Genomic DNA, 27,103 nt, shown 5'->3' on the forward strand with positions numbered 1-27,103 from the left:
ATGGATGGCCCAAAGAATGTCATGCAGCTGCGTCTCCGGCCCGCCCAGACGAAAAGTTCATTTTCTGTCATGATTTTTTGTCATAGAAGTAGGAGCCCACCACATCTATGATGATACCGGGTTTTGTCATAATTATCGTCATAGAAGTGTCATATGTATGACAGAAAAAAAATTGTTCGGCCCAAAATGTCACGGATGTGTCTTTTTTTTTGTACTGATAGGCAAATGATACAACATGTATTATTATATCTCAAGCAGGCAGCAAGATGGCATTCATCATGATATCTTTTATTGTAGCAACGAAAGAAAATAGACACAAGCACATGAACAAACTAACACACTGGTTTGGATACTCTCAATGGGATCCAGTTTTATTGAACACGAAGGCGAGACATAACTTTGGCCTGTGAAATTTCAGACCATGCATATGCATTATTAGTCATCAAGATCAAGGGATGCCAGTAGAGCATCCCCCTTACATAAACTATCACAAGCATCACCGCAGAGTTTCACATAGAGTTTCATCTCTTCACTGTTGGTAGCTGGTGCCAAAAAAACATAGTGCTCGCCAATTACTAACTTTTCAATTAGTTTGCATGTACAAATGAAATATAAATATATTCAGATGGATTTTATTTACCTATGTTGACCATGACCATGTTGTCACACACGGAAGACCTACATTCTAAGCTGCAATACTCAATGGTGTTTAGTTCATCTGCAAAACGAAATAGATCTGTATTAGGTATTTTCACAACTACTTTTTGGGTTCATGGAAACATTATTCATGGCAAATATGATCATACGAATATCATCTAAACAAATTAATGATAGTTTATATTATGTTAGTGGGTAAACTTGTGAAAAATATAATTTCACCGTACTCTTTTAGGATCATGTCTACTTCAAAAAAGAGATAGTATATACTTCCTTCGTCCCAATGGGACAGAGAGAGTAGTATATACCCCGTCGCATATCAATTGTCGCTCAAACATATGTATTTATACGTATTTTGGTGCTAGATAGATCCGATTGAGCGGTAATTAGTATATGAGACGGAGGGAGTATAAATAAAAAGTAGTAGTGAGTTGTGTGTCTTTACCGGAGCTGCGTACAAAGGCCAAGTCAGCGGGGAGGTGACAGCCACAGAAGTCTGTGCACTGAAACACTGTACTAGGACCCAGAAGGCAAGAATGGTAGCAGGCCACTTAGAAGATGCTCCCGCCGCAATCCACGCCCTCTACATGTTGCACCTGCTTCAGGACCAGCCCCTGCACGAGTAAACACACGATCGCACTCCCCAGACCCCTCTTGCTTCCTCCCATGGCTATGGCTGCCGGGCTCTCTTGTACAAGGCACAGGTAATGATGGGGGATTTGGTTCAAGGAGTGCTGAGGCTAGATTTGGATGGCTATTAGTATCGATCTTTATACTAGGAGATGATTGTCGTGGGAGTGTGGACATGAGTACTGGTTGTTGCACGTGAAACCAAAGCAGATCGGGGCCATAGTTTCTTCTCCCACACGGGATAAAAAATTTGGATCGACGGCGCGCACGGACAAAGTTGTGACCTGGGCGCACCTATCCAGTAGGGATGTTACGTGCACGCCGGCGCGTTTTTTTTTTTACTACATTCTAGTATTTCCTTCATTTCTAAATACAAGTCTTTTTAGAGATTTTAAGATAAAATACATACAAAGCAAAATAAGTGAATCTATATTTAAAATACGTCCATATACATTCATATATATTCCATATTGAAATCTCTAAAAAGATCGGGCTGCATTTGGCAGCTCGGTATTTTTGAAGTTTTCAAAGGATAACATGGTTTTGAAAAAAAAACTTTGGTTTTAAATATGTTGGATTATAGATGGGCTTATGCCCATATAAGACAATAATCCTTGGTTAGTCTCTAAGGCCCATTTAGATGCATGGCAAATGGTGGGAAGTTTAGTATAGTATCATACTGCTAGTAGAGTGACTGTGAGACCATTTTATAAGAGATGCTCTACTACATGCCATCGGGAGCACTCACTGATTGGGAGCTTGGGAAGAGGAGTTGTACACGCGCGCTCCTCCCCCTCCGCAAGCCTCGCCTCGTCACAACATGTGCGCGCCACGAGTTGCGGGAACGAGCCGAAGCTTATTTTTGCTAGTCAGAAATGGTTAATTAATCTCGGATTAATTGACGAGTCGCTAAGTAGTGCCACTGTCCAAGACGTCGGACCGTGGGCTGCTCGCGGACTCGGTCGTGGGCCAGGAACAAACAGAAAAAAATTGACTCAAATAAAAGAAGCATTGTGACTTAGTAGAATCAATGAAAAGAAGGATTCGGAACGTGAAAATGCTTCGGCTGAAAAAGCCGAATTAAGTAGTATATATTCTAAATCCATCAAATCCAAAGAGGCAAGCATTATTGAGAAAGGGCATGGAAAACATAACAAAACAGTCATGCTTGTTTTTTTTCTGAAGTTAATGAAACCTACTTCCTGCCCTATAAGTTCCGTGCCATAGAAGTTGACGAGCTTCAATGACAACAACAAGTAGCCGAACAAAGTTTGGTTGACAAAGATCTTCAAAGTAATTATGCAAACAATCAAGAAAAAAGATGAAGACAAGGCGTTGGGGGGTCATCCAAAAGTGGAGCAAGATAGTTTTCAAGTCATGCAATCATTATGCTCTCCCAACCTATTTGAAGAGATGTCTAGCAAGTAATGACCTATATTAAGATGTGGTCATAACTTTGTTGGTGATGCATCTATTAGAAAAAAAAATCTTATAAACAATCTTGAGAGACCAATGAAGAAGGGTAATTTATTTGTTAGCAGTAAGATTGTTACAAAGCATATCGGTCAACATGTTGTGCCATTTAGAGTGACCGATAGTGACTTATTATTGCAATCAAAGTCGTCCCGATTGGTTTATTTAAAATATATATATAAATGAAATGAATGGATTTGCTTGTTTCATACTTAGCTTACATTTGGTCTCAAATGAGACATGTATGTTCTAACTATTTTGGTTTCAAAAACATAAAGCCAAGTTAGAATTATGTTGAGAAACCCGATGCTAGTATAATTTCTTATTCAAAACATGTATAGAAAAATGTTTCTAATGTATAGGTAAAATATACAACATTTATGAAAAAAAAATAAACATCAAAACATATATATGAAAAAATGGTAAACGTGTATATTTTTTATGATGTATATAAAAAATATAGATGGTGTATGAAAACTGTAGACATCAAAATATATTTTTTGAAAAAAATTGTGCAGTGTTAAAAAATGTTTGTGCAACTTTTAAAAAATGGTGATAGCATTTGAAAAAAATGTTCAACACGTAATTGAAAAACTGTTTAATACATATGCGAACAACAATGTTCAAAAACACGTGTTTGAAAAAATGTTAATCATGTATTTGAGAAATGTTAAACATATATAAAATAAATGTTTATTCTCTTGATGTATACAAAAAATATAGATATCAACACTTGTACATTTAAAATAATGTTAATCATGTATTTAAAAAATTGTTAAACTAATAGAACATCTTTTTTCCCCAACAATTCTAATTTATACAAGCTTTTGGATAAATATATATCAAAAGTGTCCGCCCGTTTAAGCGCAAGCGACTAGTTATCAGCTAATGGTAGACGGAGACATGGTGAAAATACGGAGGACTGCTAGACACATGCATCTGACTTGGGACTAGGGCAGTTACTTCTATGCGTCGAACATGTCCTTGAATATTGCAGAAAATGGGCGGTTTCATCTGAAGTAGTAGCCTGGACTTGTTTGATCGATGCCATAAATATCAACTAAATATTCGAAAAGGAGGTAACCCTCTGCACATCAACAGAATACTGCAGAGAAGTGTTCACTGAAAATGCGGAAAACAAGATCCATTTCACGGTTTACATCACAGACATCAAACAACTTGAGGTCAAGCCTAAAATAAATAAATCAAAGACCAAAGAATATCTCTTGAGGCATATGCTCATAGAGTTTATATCCATAGGAAAAGGATACAACATATATTATTATATCTCAGTCATGGCAGTACATCAAGCAGGCATCAATATGACATCCACCATGATATCTTTTATTGGAGCAACGAAAGAAAATACACACAAGCACATAAACAAACTGACACACTGGTTTGGATACTCTCAATGGGATCCTGTTTTATTGAACACGATGGTGAGACATAACTTTGACCTGTGAAATCTAAGACCAAGCATATGCATTATTAGTCATCAAGGGATGCCAAGAGAGTATCCCCCTTACAGAAACTGTCACAAGCAACACCGCAGCGTTTCACATAGAGTTTCATCTCTTCAGTACTGTTGTCAGCTGGTGCCAAAATAGGATAGTATGCGTCAAGAACTAACTTTTCAATTAGTTTGCATGTACAAATGAAATATAAATATACTCAGATGGATTTTATTTACCTGTGTTGATCATGTTGTCACACACGGAAGACCTACATCCCAAGCTGCAATACTCAATGGCGTTTGGTTCATCTGCCAAAACGAAGTAGATCTGAGATAAACAATTCCTCCGTTACAATATGTCGATGTTTTGTGTATGGGATGGCCTCTATCATTCATTCTTTATTAGCTGTTTTCACAACAATTTTTGGTAGATTTTTTCTAGTATAATGAAAAATCCTTCATGTCAAATCTTATCATACAAATATGAACTAACAAATTCAGAATAGTTTATTGTATTAATAGCTAAACTTGGAATTTTTTTTAGTTTGACATTACACTTTTTTAGGATCACATCTACTTTGAAAAGGAGATAGTATATAAATTAGAAGTAGCGAGTTGTCTGTCTTTACCGGAGCTGCGTACAGAGGCCAGGCCCGCGGGGAGTCGACAAGCACAGAAGTCTGCGCACTGGAACACTGTACTAGGACCGAGAAGGCAAGAGTTGAAGCAGGCCACTTTGAAGGGGTTTGCGCCGCAGTCCACGCCCTCTACTTGCACCTGCTCCAGGACCAGCCCCAGCACCAGTAGGCACACGATCGCACTCTCCAGACCCTTTTGGCCTCCTCCCATGGCTATGGTTGCCGGGCTCTCTTGCAGAAGGCACAAGTATTAATGGGGGCTTCTGGTTGAAGGACAGATGAGACTAGAGTGAGTTCCATGGCTCCTGGTAGGGATTTTTATACTAGGAGATGATGGTCGTGGGAGTGCCTAGATGAGTACTGGTTGTTGCACGTGAAACCAAAGCACACCGGGGCCATAGTGTCTTTTCTTCTCCCACACGGGGCAAAAAGTTGGATCGATGGCGCGCGGACAAAGTTGGCCGGAGCCGAAGACGGTGACAATGCTGTGACCTGCGCGAAGCTATCCAGTAGGATGTTACGTGCAAGCCGGCGCTTTTTTTTAACTGCATTTCTATAAAAAAATATACGATGAAATACATTTTTGACGTGAGGTACACAAACAAAATAAAGTACAGTTTTGCTAAAGCACATCTAGATATGCTCTAAGTATTGCACATCTAAATCCTATATCATTGATATTATTCTAAGATTCGTGCAAGCATTTTTTTTCAATATTTTTTCTTTTTCTTTCTAGTTTGATTGAGTCACTTAGATGTGCAATAACTACGGAATGTAGAGTATTTTATGGCATAAGAACATTTTGTTTAGATTTTTTTTTTGAAACTTTAAAATCCGATTTCGCTCTAGCAGGTCCTATTTTGTCCCAGCATGCAACTATATATGGGGCGGGGTTTGGACAAAATACATTTTTTTTTGTCAAAATGACTTGTGTGCCTGGGAATAGAGGGGAAGTGCCGTATTATATGCCGCCGAAATACCTTTTTTTTTGTTGGGAACGATACGTGCATGCCAGAAAAACATCTCTCTGCTGTACACATGTGCATGCCTTTGAGGTTTGAGCTGGCGATGTATATCAAACAACGTGTGCCCAATGTCACGTTGGTTTTTCGTGTGCAAGATTTGTAGATTGCTGATCACGCTTGGCGCGGGAAGTTTTTCGTGTGCAGATACATGGCTTTATATGACAGGTAAACTAGAGCCTTGTCTTTCCCCCTATACTACTCCTATCTTTAACTTTATAAGAGAAAAATATATTTTTCGTCTTTTAACTCTTGGCAAAATCTAGATTTAGTCCTTTAACTTTAAAACCAAACAAGTTGCATTCTAAACTTTTAAAACCGGTAATACTATCTTTTACGAAGAACAATCCTACCTTGTTTACACGTCCACTAAATGCACCATTGTAAATTACTTTGACCGGTTTAAATGAAAAACAAGGCTGAAAACCAACATGAGCCAACACCGACACCAACACAAACATGCCAACACCATCTAACATGACCACAATCCAGAGCGATAGTAAGCAAGATCTTCGAAGATGACTTCAAGAAGAAAAAACAATGCCTAAAGACGCCGCTGTCACCGGCATCGACCCCCGTCAATCAATAAGCTTTCGCATAGACCCACACATGACCGCCCCACCAAACATTGGGATAGATCAATCCTAGCCATTAGCCTCCGATGCCAGTCCTCGCCGACCAGCCACAGATCAGTGTGAAAAAGTACTCTTCGACAATATCTCCAAGAGGAGGAGGACGCCCATGGGCGCCAACATCACCGGCAACGACCCCCGACTGAGAACAAGGCTTTCGCCCAGAGTCTTATGCCTCGCCCCCTCTGATCCAAGGTGTTGGAAATATTGGCAATTTACCATATGATTTTATTAACGGAAATACTAGATAAAGCATGACTAAAGTAACAGAGATAAAGCAAGTCATGCGATCTGACAAAGAGAAGGTAGATAACATCTGCAAATATAAACTAGAACCGAACATCTCTAGAGTAGACAGTAGACCAAGTAGCATATATGAAGTAGAACCTATCATGTGTAGGGCAAGGACTGGAACAAGGAACTGTGGCAGAACCTCTAACAGGAAAAACAAGAACACGTACGGGACAGCAGCTGCAACAGTAGCACTGGACTTGGGGTCGGTGTCCTCGGTAGCCATGTCGTGGAGGAGGTTGTCAACGTCGGGGAAGTAGTCGTCGTCGGGGACGTAGTCGTCGGAGTCTGGGGTGTCCGTGACGAAGAAGTCAGTAGTCGCGCAGAGCGCTCCCCAAAAACCTTATCACCCTTCTCCCGTACAGGACTCAAAGAGGTGCGGTTTCGGAGGCCTACTGTCCCGACCTGCGGTGCACGCCGCAAGCGGGATGAGGAAGATCGTAGCAGCAGCGCAGTGTTCAGGAACCGGTGGCGAGAGGAAGAATGAGTTTTGGTACATCTCTCTGAGAGGAGCGACCTTCCTTTTATAGGCGCAAGAGAAGGAGGCGAGAGGCTGCGTTGGGAGCTGAAGGGAACGAGGGAGATGAAACGAACAGATAGCAGCCGAAGGGTGCAGCATTCGTATTCAATATCCACTACAGCAAAAACTTTCCAGCTCCCGAGTGACCTTTCGTATACCCGTAGTGCGTGGAAAAAATTTAGACATCGGCTAATTCCCGCAACCCGCGGCGTGACGAGGCGTGGCGGGGCGGGCGGCGGAGGAGGAGCGCGCGTGGATGTCCCTCTTGTTCTCATGCTCATACAAATGGGGAAAGAACCTCCCTTATAAAGAGGTCCAACTCCCTCTAAACTGGCAATGTGGGACTAAACTTTAGTAGTGTCCCTTGCCTTGCACGAATGGGCTAAGTGGGCCTCTAGGATTTATTAGGAATTTCTGAAATTGTTATTGGGCTAGGCCCATAAATAGATAAAATTCCAGCAATCCCCCAAGATCCTAGAGCCACATAGAATTTGCCTTTAGTTCCAAAACACTGTTTTATATACCGGTACTGCAGTGGAGACTGTTAAGTTGAACTTCCACCTAGAACTCTATGCTACACTAGTAAGCAACTTGAACAGTGGACTGGGCCTTGAACTACAAGTTTTCTGCGAATCTAGCTTCACATAAAGCCTTGACCGATACGTGGCTACCGTGGGTCTTCCCGCGGGTGGAGCTTATGCGTCATACTCCGAGACCTTTCATGAGTTTACTAGAGAGAACCCTACTCTCATAGATTGCGACGTTTAACAATCAGACTCATATAGGTGTGTTCTTCAAAAGATGTTCTGCAGGACAACATCTCTGCTTAAATGAGCCACTTAGAACACATTAAGATATACATCAACCTGCCATACAGTTTTAGGAGAGTATTGCATCTTCATGGAGTGGTATTGTTAATAGTAAGGATACTCTCCTCTCAGTTGATCAACAGCTTGTCTTCCACATCTAATTCACGGGATCTCCGATCACAAAGAATAGGTTACCACTGTGAACAACTCATATTGTGGGCTCATACCCATCTCCCTCGATGCATTATCTATCACATTACGTGATAGACCCTTAGTAAAAGGATCTGCCAGATTTTTAGACGTTTGGATATAATCCAATGCAATAACTCCGGAGTTTCTCATTTTCCTGACAGACTTTAACCTTCTCTGAACGTGTCTTGATGACTTCATGTTATCCTTTGAGCTGCTCACTTTTGTGATCACAGTTTGATTGTCGCAGTTCATAAGGATACCCGGTACAGGTTTCTCAACAGCCGGCAAGTCATTCAAGAGCCGGCGAAGCCAATCTGCTTCGACCGTAGTTGTTTCTAGTGTTGTGAGTTCTGCTTCCATTGTTGACCTCGTTAAGATGGTCTGCTTGCAAGACTTCCAAGAAACAGCGCCACCTCCATGAGTGAATACATAACCGCTCGTGGCCTTTATCTCATCAGCATCTGAGATCCAGTTTGAGTCACTATACCCTTCAAGCACCTTTGGGTGCCCAGTGTAGTGAATTCCATAATTCGCAGTGCCTTTCAAATAATGCAAAACTCTCTCTAGAGCTTTCCAATGCACATCTCCTGGTTTTGAGACAAACCGACTCAGTTTGCTAACAGCAAAAGAGATGTCAGGTCTTGTAGCACTGGCTAAGTACATAAGCGAGCCAATAATCTGAGAATATTTCAATTGATCTCTAGCAATTCTTCGATTCTTTCGAAGTAACACACTCGCATCATATGGTGTTGGAGAGGGCTTGCAGTCACTATAGCCAAAGCGACTCAAGATATTTTCCACATAGTGAGACTGAAGCAATGTAATCCCACCATCATCGTCTCTCAACAACTTGATGTTCAAAATGACATCAGCCACTCCTAAATCCTTCAGCTCAAAACAACGAGATAGGAAATCCTTGACCTCCTTAATAACATTTAGATTTGTTCCAAAAATCAGTATGTCATCAACATACAAGCAAAGAATAACTCCTTCGCCCCCACCATGGCGATAATACACACATTTATCAGCTTCGTTTACAACGAAGCCTGCAGCGGTTAAAGTTCTTTCAAACTTCTCATGCCACTGTTTGGGTGCTTGCTTGAGTCCATACAAAGACTTCAGCAACTTGCAAACTTTTCCTTCCTGACCATCTAGTACAAACCCATCTGGTTGTTCCATATAAATTTCCTCATCCAACTCTCCATTTAGGAAAGCAGTCTTAACATCCATTTGATGAACGAGAAGACCATGTGAGGCAGCTAGTGAAAGTAGAACTCGAATAGTGGTCAGTCAAGCCACAGGTGAGTAAGTATCAAAGAAGTCTTCACCTTCCTTTTGGTTATAACCCTTAGCCACGAGCCGAGCCTTGTACTTTTCAATAGTACCATCAGGCCTAAGCTTCTTCTTGAATACCCATTTGCATCCTATAGGTTTGCACCCATAAGGACGATCAGTTATCTCCCAAGTTTCATTCGCCAAGATGGAATCCATCTCGCTACGAACCGCTTCCTTCCAGTAGTCAGCATCTTCAGATGCATAGGCCTCTGAAATAGAACTGGGAGTGTCATCTATGAGATACACAAGAAAATCATCACCAAAGGACTTTGCAATCCTCTGTCTCTTGCTCCTAGTAGGAACTTCATTGTTCTCCTCCACAGAGTTTTCAAAGTGTTCCATCGAAATGGCAGGTTCGGTAATTGTAACTAGTTCCTGATTCGATGAACTAGGCATCTCCTGATTAGACGAGGTAGACATATCCTTCATGGGAAAGATATCTTCAAAGAAAGTCGCATCATTCGACTCCATGATCGTACCGACATGCATGTCAGGTACCTCAGATTTTACAACCAAGAATCTATAGCCAATGCTATGAAAAGCATATCCCAGGAAAACACAATCCACAGTCTTTGGTCCAAGCTTCCGCTTCTTTGGAATTGGAACATTGACTTTCGCCAAACAACCCCATGTTCGCAGATAAGAGAGTTTTAACCTTTTCTTCTCCCATTCCTCGAATGGAGTTATCTCTTTGTTTAGGACAATGACATGCCGTCAATATCGCCTCCCCCCACCATGCCTTGGAGAGACCCGATGTGTCTAACATGGCGTTAACCAAATCAGTTAGAGTACGGTTCTTTCTTTCGGCCACCCCATTTGACTGAGGTGAGTAGGGAGGCGTCCTCTCATGGATTATACCATGTTCCGCACAAAAAGCATCAAATTCATTGGAAAAATACTCTCCACCACGGTCGGACCTAAGCCTCTTGATTTTTTGATCAAGTTGGTTTTCCACTTCAGCTTTATAGATCTTGAAAAAGTTCAAAGCCTCATCCTTAGATTTCAGAAGATACACACGGCAATATCTAGTGGAGTCGTCAATTAATGTCATGAAATATTTCTTTCCACCTTTTGTCAAAACACCATTCATTTCACATAGATCTGAATGTATGAGCTCGAGTGGTGCAAGATTTCTCGTTTCCGCAGTCGTGTGAGACTTACGAGGTTGCTTAGCTTGCACACACACTTGACACTTAGATCCCTTGACAGTGGTGAAACTAGGGATTAAGTTCAACTTCGCTAGTCGCGACATGCAACCAAAGTTAACACGACAAAGACGTGAATGCCACACATTTGATTCACTATTGTTGCAAATATTTAACAACTTTATTGCAAACGTCTGATAAGGCTAAACGAAACAGGCCTCCTGACTCATAGCCTTTACCAACGAAGGTTCCATACTTGGATATTACAAATTTATTCGACTCAAAGACAAGCTTGTAGCCATCTCTACACAGAAAAGATCCGCTAACAAAAATTTTATTGACGGAGGGGACATAATGCACGTTCTTCAGCCGCACGATCTTCCCCGAAGTAAACTTCAGATCGACCGTGCCAACACCACGAACAGAAGCACTTGAACCGTTGCCCATCAACACGGTTGAAGTCCCTGCGGTCTGATAAGACGAAAACATGGAAATATCACCGCATACATGCACATTAGCACCCGTGTCAATCAACCAATCAGGAGAATGACATACTGAAAGAATAGTGGGAAATATACCATACCCAGCATCCTTTATGTCAGTGTCTCCAATGACAACATTAGCGGTCTTGCCGCCTTTCCCAGGATGACGCTTGTCATAGCGATTAGGGCAACTAGGAGCCCAATGATCAGGATCCCCACACACATGACAAGCACCTTTCTTCTTGTCATTCTTCTTCTTGAAGTTCGTGTGTTGCATAGCCTTGTTCTTCCCATCAAACTTTGCTTTACCATCAAACTTGCCCTTGTTCTTGAACTTGTGGGGCTGGAAGTTCTTCTTCTGTACCAGATTGGCACTAGATCCTCCCTCAATACCTCGAGCACGTGTGTCCTTTGCTCTCGCCTTTTCTTCCACATCAAGAGTGCCAATGAGATCCGGAACGGAAAACCCCTGCCTCTTATGCTTCAGTAAGGTAGCAAAGTTCCTCCATGAAGGAGGAAGCTTATTGATGATACCTCCGGCAACAAACTTGTCCGGTAGCATACAACTGAAGTGCTCAAGTTCTCTAGCAAATGACTGTATCTCATGAGCTTGCTCAACCACGGAGCGCTCTTCAGTCATCCTGTAACCATAGAATTGCTCCATGATGTACAGCTCAGTGCCAGCATCCGAGACCCCAAACTTGGCCTCAAGTGCATCCCACATATCTTTTCCATTATCAATTGACGCATAAGCATCAATTATGTTCTCACCAAGAACACTCAAGAAAGCAGCCTTAAACAGAGTATCCATTTTCTAAAAAGCTTGTGCCTGTTGAGCATCAAGATCTCCTTCAGGTTTGCCAAGAATGGTTTGAAACCATAAGACTGCTCTCACGCGCCACCTCTTATAGTGGATACCCTCAAACATAGGAGGTCTCATGGAAGCAGCAAAACCACTTGGTGTAAATTGCCTATAATAAGGTTTTTGGATTGTTGGAAATATTGGCAATTTACCATATGATTTTATTAACGGAAATACTAGATAAAGCATGACTAAAGTAACAGAGATAAAGCAAGTCATGCGATTTGACAAAGAGAAGGTAGATAACATCTGCAAATATAAACTAGAACCGAACATCTCTAGAGTAGACAGTAGACCAAGTAGCATATATGAAGTAGAACCTATCATGTGTAGGGCAAGGACTAGAACAAGGAACTGTGGCAGAACCTCTAACAGGAAAAACAAGAACACGTACGGGACGGCAGCTGCAACAGTAGCACTAGACTTGGGGTCGGTGTCCTCGGTAGCCATGTCGTGGAGGAGGTTGTCGACGTCGGGGAAGTAGTCGTCGGAGTCCGGGGTGTCCGTGACGAAGAAGTCAGTAGTCGCGCAGAGCGCTCCCCAAAAACCTTATCATCCTTCTCCCGTACAGGACTCAAAGAGGTGCGGTTTGGGAGGCCTACTGTCCCGACCTGCGGTGCATGCCGCAAGCCGGGATTAGGAAGATCATAGCAGCAGCACAGTGTTCAGGAACCGGTGGCGAGAGGAAGAATGAGTTTGGTACATCTCTCTGAGAGGAGCGACCTCCCTTTTATAGGCGCAAGAGAAGGAGGCGAGAGGCTGCGTCGGGAGCTGAAGGGGACGAGGGAGATGAAACGAACAGATAGCAGCCGAAGGGTGCAGCATTCGTATTCAATATCCACTACAGCAAAAACTTTTCAGCTCCCGAGTGACCTTTCGTATACCCTAGTGCGTGGCAAAAATTTAGACATTGGCTCATTCCCGCAACCCGTGGCGAGGCGTGGCGGGCGACGGAGGAGGAGCGCGCGTGGATGTCCCTCTTGTTCTCATACTCATACAAATGGGGAAAGAACCTCCCTCATAAAGAGGTCCAACTCCCTCTAAACTGGCAATGTGGGGCTAAACTTTAGTAGTGTCCCTTGCCTTGCACGAATGGGCTAAATGGGCCTTTAGGATTTATTAGGAATTTCTGAAATTATTACTGGGCTAGGCCCATAAATAGATAAAATTCCAGCAAGGTAGGGGCCAGGCCCCTGCAAACATCAACATCGACGAACCAAACCAGAAGGAAAAAAGAAACGCCCCGGCCTCCACAACACCATGAAGGGCTGCCTGCATAGGTGTTGACACCACCACCACCACTACTACGAGGACTCTTGAAGCCACAATGCAGCAACCGCCTCGCATCCGCGCTGTCGACGGAGGCCAACCTCGCCGCCAACTAACGCTCTAGTCTGCTGCCCGTGCAACCGCGACCAAAGCACGCCAACGACGCCTACCAACACCACCACTGTGCTACCATTCGCCACGCGCCGCACTGCCACACCCATCGCCGTCCCGTAGAGGGAAAAGTGCAGCTGTGCCGTCACCGACCCCAAGAGGTCACCTCCAAAGACGGAGCAGCAGATCGGGCGCCGCCCCGATCTGAGCCCTTCGAGCCGGCGCACGAGCAACCACCGCCGCGCAGCACTGGCGCCTCCCAGACGGAGTTCATATCCACAGGCAAATGATACAACATATACCATTATATCTCAGTCATGGTAGTACATCAGGGCAGCAACATGGCATCCATCATGATGGCTTTTATTTCGAACAAGGAATGGAAATACACACACATAAAACAGAGTGACACACTGGTTTGGATACTCTCGATGGGATCCAATTTTATTGAACGCAAAGGTGAGACACGACCTTGCCCTGTGAAATCTCAGACCATGGATACGCATCATTACGCATCAAGGGAAGTGAGGCCAGCATCACCGTTACAGAAATTGACACAAGCATCGCCACAATTTTCCACATAGAGTTTCATCTCTTCATCGTCAGCAGCTGGTGCCCAAATAACATATTATGTGTCAAGAACTAGCCTTTTTCATCAATTAGTTTACAGGAATACAAATACAAGATGAAATTTCTTTACCTGCGTTGACCATGTAGTCACACACGGAAGACCTACATCCCAAGTTGCAATACTCAATGGTGTCTGGTTCATCTGTCAAATTAAAATATCTAGCGTGTAAATAAAATCCTTTCTGAAACAAATAATTCCCCAGTTACAATATGCTTGATGTTTTGGATATTCACATGGTCTCTATCATTCATTCTTTGTTAGTTATTTTTCACAATTACTTGTTGGTAGAAAATTATGAAGAAAAAAACTTGTGGAAAATTATTCATGGCAAATCTGATCATCTAACGCCATCTAACATATTTGAAATACTTTATCATATTAGTAACAAAACTAGGAAAATTTTAACTTGACTATATGCTTATCGAATGACATCTATTCTATTTTTTAAAAAAAAAGAGGGAGTATATAAAATAGAAGGAGTTCATTCTCTTTACCTGAGTTGGACTCAAGGGCCAATTTAGGGAAACCTTTGGGGCAGCTTAGGCCACTTGTGAGTTTACACCTACAGACGGTTGAGCATAACTTCTGAGCACCACGGGAGCGGCAAAGGTTGTAGCAGTTTCTTCCCAGGGTGGTCCTGCAGCAACTCTTGCCTTCTACTTGCACCTGTTCCAGAACCAACCCCAGTATGAGTAAACACACCATCACACCCTTGAGGCCCTTGCTTCCCATGGCTGGCAGGCTATCTTGCAGAACAAAGAAGTATAATGGCTTTGGTTGATGGATTACTGAGACTAGGCTTGGATGGCTCCTAGTTATAGGAGATGGTGGTTGCGGCATGTGGGATGTTCACGTGATGGTTGTTGTATGTAAATGTTGCGTGTTCATGCCAGCCATGTATTTATTTTTTTGCAAAATCGTGCCAGCCATGTAAACCGGATGAAAACAAAAGCTCCTAACTGTGAGTGTGTTTGGAGGGCTACTCTTCTTCCAAACTCCACTGGCAATGTTTAACCACACGCAACAGCGACAAATCAATTTCTAGTTGCATATCACTCCTTAAACATGAGTTTTTTAAGAGCTTATGGACAAATATTGGACCTTGTCTTTCTTGCCTTGCCAAGGAGCCGACTCCGGCAATGACAACAAAAGTGTCTTTAATCACGCGCGGCACGGCAAAAGGCAACCTTATGGTTGTCATCCATCCCAAGAGAAATTTGGTTGAAATCGTGCATGGATGATAAAGATGATGGTTGTGGAATACGTGCAAGCAAACATGTTTGTATCAATCCATCCGCGCCCACAGTTCACATGGTATGTCGCTTAGGGGTTGGTAATGCAAGCGCATCCCTCAAAACAAAAACTTTTGGCAGTTAGCTAGTTCTTGTCCTCATGTTCTTTAGGCTTTTCTCAGCGCTCCATGATGCTAAGAATGTCACATAGGCAAAAAAGTTAACGTAGCAAAGAAATTAAGAAAAAGAGAGAGCATCGAGACCCGATGAAGAAACGATGTCAAGTGAGCAAATCTATGCAAAACACATATGCATGAGGGATTTTTGTTGCTAAACAATTAATTGAAGGAAGCTTAGGTACAAAAGGCTAAGCACCTATGCATGCATTGGGGAATTTAGTTTATAAGTTATTTGATGCACTTAGCACCTTATCTAAGCACCTGTGGTGGATCCAGAACCCTCTCGAAGGCCAAGCAAAGCACAAACTAAGGTATCTAAGATGCCATTTTTAATAAATAAAATCATCATATAAAAAATGTCTAACATAAGGTGTCACATCAATGGTAGATTCACTCATGAGTGAGCACCATTAGTTTGTTCTAGAACACAACTGGTCTCTACCTGGGATCGGGAAAGTTTGTATGATGAGATAATACAATTTTGCCGAAAAAAATTAACAATGAATCTTTCACAAAACTGGCGGCGTGCGTGCTTGGGAAGAGATGGGAGTGACATGTGTCCGAGCAGAAAAGCAAATAAGAGATCGATACAAGGGATAGACCTAGGGATTGACGGGTGGGCCACAGTCCACCATAAGTTTTCCAAATATCATAGCGAGCAAATGATGAATCTTGCTTACTGCGAGACGAGCGGTCGCCTACGTCGATCATTCAAGTGGGCCAGCCCAACAACGGTTTTGAGAAGCTTCAATGTGCCATTCTGAGAAGCTTCTATGTACAGTAGGGACTGGTTTTGGGAACCTTCCGTGCGGTTTTCGGAAGCTTTCATCCCTTTTTTTCCTTTCCAATTTTTTCTCTACAGATTTTTATACTTTTTTCTTTCTTCGTTCCTGTTATTTTTTATCTTTTTTTATTTTCATGTTCTTTGTAAAATAAAAGACTGAACATTTTTATATGACATGAACTTTTTGAAAAAATAAATATGCAGACAATTTTTCACATCTTCATGAATTTTTTTGTATATGTTGCGAACATGCTGTCATATGCCATGAAAATTCTCCAAAATTTACACTAAGTATTTTTTACATTTTCATGAACATTTTTACAAATGCTGAAATCATTTTTCAATGGTAACAAACACTTTTTATAAGTCACAAACATGTTTTAAAAATTGAGTTAGCAAATTTTTATATTTCATGAACAAATTTTAAATGAGTTTTTGTCAGATGGTACACCATTTTTTAAATGTCATGAATATTTTTTATAAATTAATAAAAATTGTTGGTAAGTGTCATGAAATTTTTAATAAAAATGTGCGGACACTTTTTTGAGCTGCTTGAATGGTTTTCCTTTTTTTAGCACAATCCTCTAGGTTAATCATAGGAACACAAAGAGTGCTATGGGGCAGACCAAGCCATGTGTGTCTCCCCTGATCTAAAGTAGATGCAAACCTAGCTAAATTGTGGGCTTCGTAATTTGAGCCTCTTTTTTCATGAACAAAATTACATAGGGCGAAAGAAGATCTAGAAGCATTAATATCCTTGAAAACCACCTCATATTTACCACCTTGTAAAGTGGCGATGTCATTGACCACGTTTAGGCAATCTGTCGCAATATGCACCCTCTCGAGATTCAAGTCAATAGCCAACGCAATGCCTTCGCGACAAGCAATAACTTCTAGGTCTGCAGGATCAATAACTCTCGGTAAGACGAGAGCTAAAGCTCCCAAATATAATCACCAATCATCCTCCCTACATCTGTACCATATAAGCCTGGCCTGGAGATGCCACCATCCACATTTATTTTGGCGGATCCATTCTTCCTATACAAAAATAAGAGCCATTCTTGGTAGCTGGGCGTGGCCCATTTCAAGTAATGTTGAAGCCAAGGTGGTCATCGTTCTAGCTAAAAGCAAGGAAAATCCCTATTTGACGCATTTGGTGTCAAACAATCGGTCAATTGCACATACAAAGCGACCGAGCAAGCGAATGGGCATGCCCATCTGTAGTACAGGTACATCTGTCATGTTCCACCTTTGGAAATCTTCTAGAGGGTTTCCAGTGGTTTTATCGGTTTTGGTAACCTTCTAGAAGGTTTCGGAATTATCTTTTTATTCTTTCCTTTTCTTTTATTGTTTTTGTTTCTACTTCTTTTTCTCTTTTTATTTTCCTTTTTGGTTTTTTCATGTTTTTGTTTTTGTTTTTCTGATTCTTTTTCTGGTTTGTTTTATTCAAAAATTCCATAAATATAATCCAATTTTCCAAATTTCTTCACAATTCCAAAAATTAGTTTGTTTCAAAATTTGTTTAAGAATTTCAAAAATATTCTCATTTTTAAAAACAAATCATGTTTCATGAAATGATATTGAATTTCAAAATATGTTCTTGCTTTGAAAAATTGTTCACAATTTCCAAATAATATCGTCCTTCAATAAATGTTCAGTAATTTCAAAAAAGTTCTTGTCTTCAAAATTTGTTCACAATTAAAAAAATCATGTTAAAATAAATTTTCAGGATTTCAAAAAACTCTCTCGTTTTCAGAATTTATTCACAATTTCGGAAAAATCTTCGTGCTTAAAAAATGTTTAGGAATTTCAAAATATGTTAGCGGTTTACAAAAAATATGTTATGATCAAGTTCTTAAATACATGTGAGAACAGTTTTTCAATGATAAAATCATCTTTATAAATGATGGAATCTAGTTTTTACATTGTACAAACATCTTTTTGGCAAAATGACCCGACATAATTTCAAAATATGTTAGCGGTTTACAAAAAATATGTTATGATCAAGTTCTTAAATACATGTGAGAACAGTTTTTCAATGATAAAATCATCTTTATAAATGATGGAATCTAGTTTTTACATTGTACAAACATCTTTTTGGCAAAATGACCCGACATAATTTTAAAATTTGTGATCATTAGTTTCGATGTATCATGCCTTTTATTGATGTCCGATTCACTTTTTAAATTACTCATTGCTTTATTAAAAAAAACTATATTATAAAAAACTCATTATTTTTTGAATACATGGTCAATATTTTTCATACACAATTAATATTTGTCAAATGCTTGATCATTTGTACAAATACTTGTTCAACATTTTTCTGCAAAAGCTTGATTAACATTTTTATATACATGATCCAAAATTTCATAATTTTTTAAGTACATGGTCAACATTTTTTATATAATATTTTTAAATGCTTGATCAACAACTATCAAATAATTGTTCAACATTAAACTATATTTAGAATATTTTAAAGTATAAACAAAATTTGAAAATAAAACAAAAACCAAAAAAATCAGGCTGTGGCCTCCCATGCTCCTGGGACAACCCATCTCGGTCTCCCCTTCTGCGAGGGTTCCTACACTCTTGCTGAAGGCGAGATATAGGGGAGCCATTGATTAAGAGGTCTCCTCGTTCCCCTAAAGAAAATAGGTCTCCTTGTTTAGCGTGTGGCGTGACGCGAGCCCGAGAGTAGCTAACTCGTGTTATTTCTTGCGTGGGACCTTAGGGGCATCTTTCTGTGCCACGCGAGCACGTCAAGGTGTGTCCAGCCATCGCCACATGTAACATGCTAGGTGCTCTATCTAGATTTTATTTTTTAAATCTTTTTACGTGTTTTTGGGTTTTTGGCTTTTCGGTTTGCGCCTGGTTTTCCCTACGTTTTGGAGAAAAAAATCATGGATTCTTTTGGCACAAATAATAGTTGTGCTTCCATGAGAAACAAATTTCCTTTCGTTTGTTCTTTTTGGAAAAGGAAACATCAGTGCTTCCAGGAGAAGCACATGTTTGCTTCTTCAAAAGACAAAAAATATATTCTTCACAGGAAGCACGTAGATTTGCTTCTTGTGGAGGCATTGATTTGCTTTCGCGAGAAGCACAAAAAAGGAAAAAAAAAATACTCTCAGGACAAGCACACAGTTGCTTCCGCAAGAACCGCATCGAAAAAAATTGTGCTTCCACCAAAAACACATAATTTCTTTTCATTGAGACACAGATTTGCTTCCGCGAGAAGCACAGATTATCGAAAAGAGGGAAAAATTAAACACGTGCTTCCAGTTCTATGTTCTTTCTTCAAAAATATTCGTCTTTCTTTTTCCCGTTGCCTTTTTATTTTTGTTTTTTTATCATTTTTTGTTACTGGTTTTTTGTGAAAAAAAGTTCGTTGAAACCTAATAACATGAGGTTTAGTTTCAAAGATGTCGAGGTGAGAAATCCAATAGCAAAAACAGTTTTGGATTTAAATGCACAGTCCACGAGATAAAACGCTTTGAATAACCGAATCTAAGGAAAAAAACTCTCGGGTAGGCCACTTGTCAGCGCCTGAGAACGTGGGAGTGATCTTTCCAAGGGGCAACCCATAACTAGTGATTTCACACGAGTTCCACAAACACGCACCCCTATATGGATGCACTTTTGGGCTGGCCCATGCTAAAGGCGGGCTTCCTTTTTTTATCTTTCTTTTTCCTTTTTGTTTTCTTTTATTTTTATTTTCTGTTTTAGTTTTTTGTTTTTTTGAAAAAAGGGGATTTCAATAAACCTTACTTATTTCAAAATATGTTCAAATTAATAAATATTCCAAATTTCAAAAGATGTCCGTAAATTTGAATAATGTTCTTGGATTTCAAAAATTCTTAGTAAATTTTAGGAAAATGTTCACAGATTTGATAAAACGTTCCAAAATTCAGAAAATGGAAATAAATTTGCAAATTATTAATAAATTCCAAAAAATGTTTATAAATTCCCGGAAAAAGGGATGAAGAAAAGTCCGTGTCGTTCCACTGGTTTGCTGCCGAGGCCGTTGTCGCCGGGCAGGGGAGGATGGTGTCCTGATCGGGCTTCATGTCCCTTCATGTGTGACGTGCGCTAGCCCCGGGACAAGGAAAAGGGTGAAAAATGGTAGTCCGACAAATATTCACTGATTCAAAAAATGTTCATGAAATTTTAAAATTGTTTCAAAAATTCAAAAAAAATCCGTTCAACATATATTCATGCAACCCCATTTTGTCCCTCCCTCTCCGGTCCGTCCCCACCCTTGGCAATATTATGTGCATATGTCGTACCTCTCCACCTCTATATTGTTCCCGGCTATTGTTGGGGAACGTAGTAATTTCAAAATTTTCCTACGCACACGCAAGATCATGGTGATGCATAGCAACAAGAGGGGAGAGTGTAATCTACGTACCCTCGTAGACCGTAAGCGGAAGCGTTTATCAACGTGGTTGATGTAGTCGTACACCTTCACGATCCGTCCCGATCAAGTACCGAACGTACGGCACCTCCGCGTTCAGCACACGTTCAGCTCGATGACGTCCTCGCCTTCTTGATCCAGCAAGAGGGGCAAAGTAGTAGATGAGTTCCGGCAGCACGACGGCGTGGTGACGGTGATGGTGAAGAACAATCTCCGCAGGGCTTCGCCTAAGCACTACGAAAACTATGACGAAGGATAAACTAGAGGGGGCGGGGTAGCCGGCACACGGCTTGGTGTTTCTTGATGTGTCTTTGGTGCTAGCCCTGCCCCTCTATTTATATGTTGAGCCCTGGGGTCGAAACTTGGAGCAAAAGCCTCCTCAAAGTCGGTTTTGCCCGAAAGGCAAGAGTCCCACTCGGACTCCGGGACCAAACGCCACAATCTTTGGCGTCTGGCCCAGACGCCATGGGCCTCAGCGTCTGGCCCAGGGCCAGACGCCAGGGTCTCCGTGTTGGGGAACGTAGTAATTTCAAAAAAATTCCTACGCACACACAGAATCATGGTGATGCATAGCAACGAGAGGGGAGAGTGTTGTCCACGTACCCTCGTAGACCGAAAACGGAAGCATTAGCACAACACGGTTGATTTAGTCGTACGTCTTCACGATCCGACCGATCAAGTACCGAATGTACGGCACCTCCGAGTTCAGCACACGTTCAGCTCGATGACGTCCCTCGAACTCCAATCCAGCCGAGCTTTGAGGGAGAGTTCCGTCAGCACGACGGCGTGGTGACGACGATGGTGTTCTACCGATGCAGGGCTTCGCCTAAGCACAACTACGATATTATCGAGGTGGACTATGGTGGAGGGGGGCACCGCACATGGCTAAGAGATCCAAGGGATCAATTGTTGTGTCTAGAGGTGCCCCCTGCCCCCGTATATAAAGGAGCAAGGGGGGGAGAGGCGGCCGACCAGGAGGAGGCACGCCAGGGAGGAGTCCTACTCCCACCGGGAGTAGGACTCCCTCCATTCCTAGTTGGAGTAGGAGAAGGGGGAAGGAGGAGGGAGAGAGGAAGGAAAGGGGGCGCCCCCCCCTCCTTGTCCAATTCGGACTAGAGGGGGAGGGGGCGCGCGGCCTGCCCTGGCCGCCCCTCCTCTTCTCCACTAAGGCCCATCTTGGCCCATTAAACCCCCGGGGGGTTCCGGTAACCCCCGGTACTCCGGTAAAATCCCGATTTCACCTGGAACACTTCCGATATCGAAATATAGGCTTCCAATATATCAATCTTTATGTCTCGACCATTTCGAGACTCCTCGTCATGTCCGTGATCACATCCGGGACTCCGAACTATCTTCGGTACATCAAAACACATAAACTCATAATATAACCGTCATCGAACTTTAAGCGTGCGGACCCTACGGGTTCGAGAACAATGTAGACATGACCGAGACACGTCTCCGGTCAATAACCAATAGCGGAACCTGGATGCTCATATTGGCTCCTACATATTCTACGAAGATTTCGGTCAAACCGCATAACAACATACGTTGTTCCCTTTGTCATCGGTATGTTACTTGCCCGAGATTCGATCGTCGGTATCTCAATACCTAGTTCAATCTCGTTACCGGCAAGTCTCTTTACTCGTTCCGCAATACATCATCCCGCAACTAACTCATTAGTTGCAATGCTTGCAACGCTTATAGTGATGTGCATTATCGAGTGGGCCCAGAGATACCTCTCCGACAATCGGAGTGAAAAATCCTAATCTCGAAATACGCCAACCCAACAAGTACCTTCGGAGACACCTGTAGAGCACCTTTATAATCACCCAGTTACGTTCTGACATTTGGTAGCACACAAAGTGTTCCTCCGGTAAACGGGAGTTGCATAATCTCATAGTCATAGGAACATGTATAAGTCGTGAAGAAAGCAATAGCAGAATACTAAACGATTGAGTGCTAAGCTAACGGAATGGGTCAAGTCAATCACATCATTCTCCTAATGATGTGATCCCGTTAATCAAATGACAACTCATGTCAATGGCTAGGAAACATAACCATCTTTGATTAACGAGCTAGTCAAGTAGAGGCATACTAGTGACACTCTGTTTGTCTATGTATTCACACAAGTATTATGTTTTCGGTTAATACAATTCTAGCATGAATAATAAACATTTATCATGATATAAGGAAATAAATTATAACTTTATTATTGCCTCTAGGGCATATTTCCTTCAGTCTCCCACTTGCACTAGAGTCAATAATCTAGATTACACACTAATGATTCTAACACCCATGGAGCCTTGGTGCTGATCATGTTTTGCTCGTGGAAGAGGCTTAGTCAACGGGTCTGCAACATTCAGATCCGTATGTATCTTGCAAATTTCTATGTCTCCCACCTGGACATGATCCCGGATGGAGTTGAAGTGTCTCTTGATGTGCTTGGTTCTCTTGTGAAATCTGGATTCCTTTGCCAAGTCAATTGCACCAGTATTGTCACAAAATATTTTCATTGGACCCGATGCACTAGGTATGACACCTAGATCGGATATGAACTCCTTCATCCAGACTCCTTCATTTGCTGCTTCTGAAGCAGCTATGTACTCCGCTTCACACGTAGATCCTGCCACAACGCTTTGTTTAGAACTGCACCAACTGACAGCTCCACCGTTCAATGTAAACACGTATCCGGTTTGCGATTTAGAATCGTCCGGATCAGTGTCAAAGCTTGCATCGACGTAACCATTTACGACTAGCTCTTTGTCACCTCCATAAATGAGAAACATATCCTTAGTCCTTTTCAGGTATTTCAGGATGTTCTTGACCGCTGTCCAGTGATCCACTCCTGGATTACTTTGGTACCTCCCTGCTAAACTTATAGCAAGGCACACATCAGGTCTGGTACACAGCATTACATACATGATAGAGCCTATGGCTGAAGCATAGGGAACATCTTTCATCTTCTCTCTATCTTCTGCAGTGGTCGGGCATTGAGTCTTACTCAACTTCACACCTTGTAACACAGGCAAGAACCCTTTCTTTGCTTGATCCATTTTGAACTTCTTCAAAACTTTATCAAGGTATGTGCTTTGTGAAAGTCCAATTAAGCGTCGTGATCTATCTCTATAGATCTTGATGCCCAATATATAAGCAGCTTCACCGAGGTCCTTCATTGAAAAAATCTTATTCAAGTATCCCTTTATGCTATCCAGAAATTCTATATCATTTTCAATTAGCAATATGTCATCCACATATAATATTAGAAATGCTACAGAGCTCCCACTCACTTTCTTGTAACAGGCTTCTCCAAAAGTCTGTATAAAACCATATGCTTTGATCACACTATCAAAGTGTTTATTCCAACTCCGAGATGCTTGCACCAGTCCATAAATGGATCGCTGGAGCTTGCATACTTTGTTAGCTCCCTTTGGATTGACAAAACCTTCCGGTTGCATCATATACAACTCTTCTTCCAGAAATCCATTTAGGAATACAGTTTTGACATCCATTTGCCAAATTTCATAATCATAAAATGCGGCAATTGCTAACATGATTCGGACAGACTTAAGCATCGCTATGGGTGAGAAAGTCTCATCGTAGTCAATCCCTTGAACTTGTCGAAAACCTTTTGCAACAAGTCGAGCTTTATAAACAGTAACATTACCGTCAGCGTCAGTCTTCTTCTTGAAGATCCATTTATTCTCAATGGCTTGCCGATCATCGGGCAAGTTAACCAAAGTCCACACTTTGTTCTCATACATAGATCCCATCTCAGATTTCATGGCCTCAAGCCATTTTGCGGAATCTGGGCTCACCATCGCTTCTTCATAGTTCGTAGGTTCGTCATGGTCTAGTAACATAACCTCGAGAACAGGATTACCGTACCACTCTGGTGCGGATCTTACTCTGGTTAACCTACGAGGTTCAGTAACAACTTGATCTGAAGTTTCATGATCATCATCATTAACTTCCTCACTAATTGGTGTAGGTGTCAGAGGAACCGGTTTCTGTGATGAACTACTTTCCAATAAAGGAGCAGGTACAGTTACCTCATCAAGTTCTACTTTCCTCCCACTCACTTCTTTCGAGAGAAACTCCTTCTCTAGAAAGGATCCAAATTTAGCAACAAAAATCTTGCCTTCAGATCTGTGATAGAAGGTGTACCCAACAGTTTCCTTTGGGTATCCTATGAAGACACATTTCTCCGATTTGGGTTCGAGCTTATCAGGTTGAAGCTTTTTCACATAAGCATCGCAGCCCCAAACTTTAAGAAACGACAACTTTGGTTTCTTGCCAAACCACAGTTCATAAGGTGTCGTCTCAACGGATTTCGATGGTGCCCTATTTAACGTGAATGCAGTCGTCTCTAAAGCATAACCCCAAAATGATAGCGGTAAATCAGTAAGAGACATCATAGATCGCACCATATCTATTAAAGTACGATTATGATGTTCGGACACACCATTACGCTGTGGTGTTCCGGGTGGCGTGAGTTGCGAAACTATTCCGCATTTTTTCAAATGAAGACCAAACTCGTAACTCAAATATTCTCCTCCACGATCAGATCATAGAAACTTTATTTTCTTGTTACCGTGATTTTCAACTTCACTCTGAAATTCTTTGAACTTTTCAAATGTTTCAGACTTATGTTTCATTAAGTAGATATACCCATATCTGCTTAAATCATCTGTGAAGGTGAGAAAATAACGATACCCGCCGCGAGCCTCAACATTCATCGGACCACATACATATGTATGTATGATTTCCAACAAATCTGTTGCTCGCTCCATAGTTCCGAGAACGGCGTTTTAGTCATCTTGCCCATGAGGCACGGTTCGCAAGTACCAAGTGATTCATAATCAAGTGGTTCTAAAAGTCTATCAGTATGGAGTTTCTTCATGCGCTTTACACCAATATGACCTAAACGGCAGTGCCACAAATAAGTTGCACTATCATTATCAACTCTGCATCTTTTGGCTTCAATATTATGAATATGTGTATCACTACTATCGAGATTCAATAAAAATAGACCACTCTTCAAGGGTGCATGACCATAAAAGATATTACTCATATAAATAGAACAACCATTATTCTCTGATTTAAATGAATAACCGTCTCGCATCAAACAAGATCCAGATATAATGTTCATGCTCAACGCTGGCACCAAATAACAATTATTCAGGTCTAAAACTAATCCCGAAGGTAGGTGTAGAGGTAGTGTGCCGACCGCGATCACATCGACTTTGGAACCATTTCCCACGCGCATCGTCACCTCGTCCTTAGCCAATCTTCGCTTAATTTGTAGTCCCTGTTTCGAGTTGCAAATATTAGCAACAGAACCAGTATCAAATACCCAGGTGCTACTGCGAGCATTACTAAGGTACACATCAATAACATGTATATCACATATACCTTTGTTCACCTTGCCATCCTTCTTATCCGCCAAATACTTGGGGCAGTTCCGCTTCCAGTGACCAGTCTGTTTGCAGTAAAAGCACTCAATCTCAGGCTTAGGTCCAGACTTGGGTTTCTTCTCCTGAGCAGCAACTTCTTTGCTGTTCTTCTTGAAGTTTCCCTTCTTCTTCCCTTTGCCCTTTTTCTTGAAACTGGTGGTCTTGTTGACCATCAACACTGTCCTTCTTGATTTCTACCTCCGCAGCCTTTAGCATTGCGAAGAGCTTGGGAATTGTCTTATCCATCCCTTGCATGTTATAGTTCATCACGAACCTCTTGTAGCTTGGTGGCAGTGATTGAAGAATTCTGTCAATGACGCTATCATCCGGAAGATTAACTCCCAGTTGAATCAAGTGATTGTTATACCCAGACATTTTGAGTATATGCTCACTGACAGAACTATTCTCCTCCATCTTACAGCTGTAGAACTTATTGGAGACTTCATATCTCTCAATCCGGGCATTTGCTTGAAATATTAACTTCAACTCCTGAAACATCTCATATGCTCCATGACGTTCAAAACGTCGTTCAAGTCCCGGTTCTCAGCCGTAAAGCATGGCACACCGAACTATCGAGTAGTCATCAGTTTTGCTCTGCCAGACGTTCATAACATCTGGTGTTGCTCCTGCAGCAGGTCTGGCACCTAGCGGTGCTTCCAGGACGTAATTCTTCTGTGCAGCAATGAGGATAATCCTCAAGTTATGGACCCAGTCCGTGTAATTGCTACCATCATCTTTCAACTTTGCTTTCTCAAGGAACGCATTAAAATTCAACAGAACAACAGCACGGGCCATCTATCTACAATCAACACAGACAAGCAAAATACTATCAGGTACTAAGTTCATGATAAATTTAAGTTCAATTAATCATATTACTTAAGAACTCTCA

General features: G+C 41.6%; 2 protein-coding genes and 1 long non-coding RNA gene across 3 annotated transcripts; all 3 read right to left on the bottom strand.

The window, feature by feature from the left end:
* Positions 1–324: 324 nt before the first annotated feature.
* Positions 325–1,375, bottom strand: LOC109771536 (uncharacterized). Its single transcript, XR_012187959.1, has 3 exons — positions 1,103–1,375; positions 641–718; positions 325–542 (listed from the first exon to the last, which is right to left on the bottom strand). It is a non-coding gene; the product is annotated as an uncharacterized lncRNA (long non-coding RNA).
* Positions 1,376–4,017: 2,642 nt separating this feature from the next.
* On the bottom strand, positions 4,018–5,152 carry LOC109771538 (type-5 thionin). Its single transcript, XM_020330232.3, has 3 exons — positions 4,846–5,152; positions 4,454–4,525; positions 4,018–4,355 (listed from the first exon to the last, which is right to left on the bottom strand). Exons 1-3 carry the CDS (start codon positions 5,063–5,065, stop codon positions 4,252–4,254), a joined length of 396 nt encoding a protein of 131 aa, XP_020185821.1. The 5' UTR covers positions 5,066–5,152; the 3' UTR covers positions 4,018–4,251.
* An 8,647-nt stretch (positions 5,153–13,799) lies between these two features.
* On the bottom strand, positions 13,800–15,010 carry LOC109771535 (alpha-2-purothionin). The gene is made up of 3 exons (XM_020330231.4): positions 14,650–15,010; positions 14,225–14,296; positions 13,800–14,133 (listed from the first exon to the last, which is right to left on the bottom strand). Exons 1-3 carry the CDS (start codon positions 14,993–14,995, stop codon positions 14,033–14,035), a joined length of 519 nt encoding a protein of 172 aa, XP_020185820.2. The 5' UTR covers positions 14,996–15,010; the 3' UTR covers positions 13,800–14,032.
* Positions 15,011–27,103: the final 12,093 nt, after the last annotated feature.

This window comes from Aegilops tauschii, chromosome 1, assembly GCF_002575655.3.
Source record: "Aegilops tauschii subsp. strangulata cultivar AL8/78 chromosome 1, Aet v6.0, whole genome shotgun sequence".
Classification (NCBI taxonomy): Eukaryota; Viridiplantae; Streptophyta; class Magnoliopsida; order Poales; family Poaceae; genus Aegilops; species Aegilops tauschii.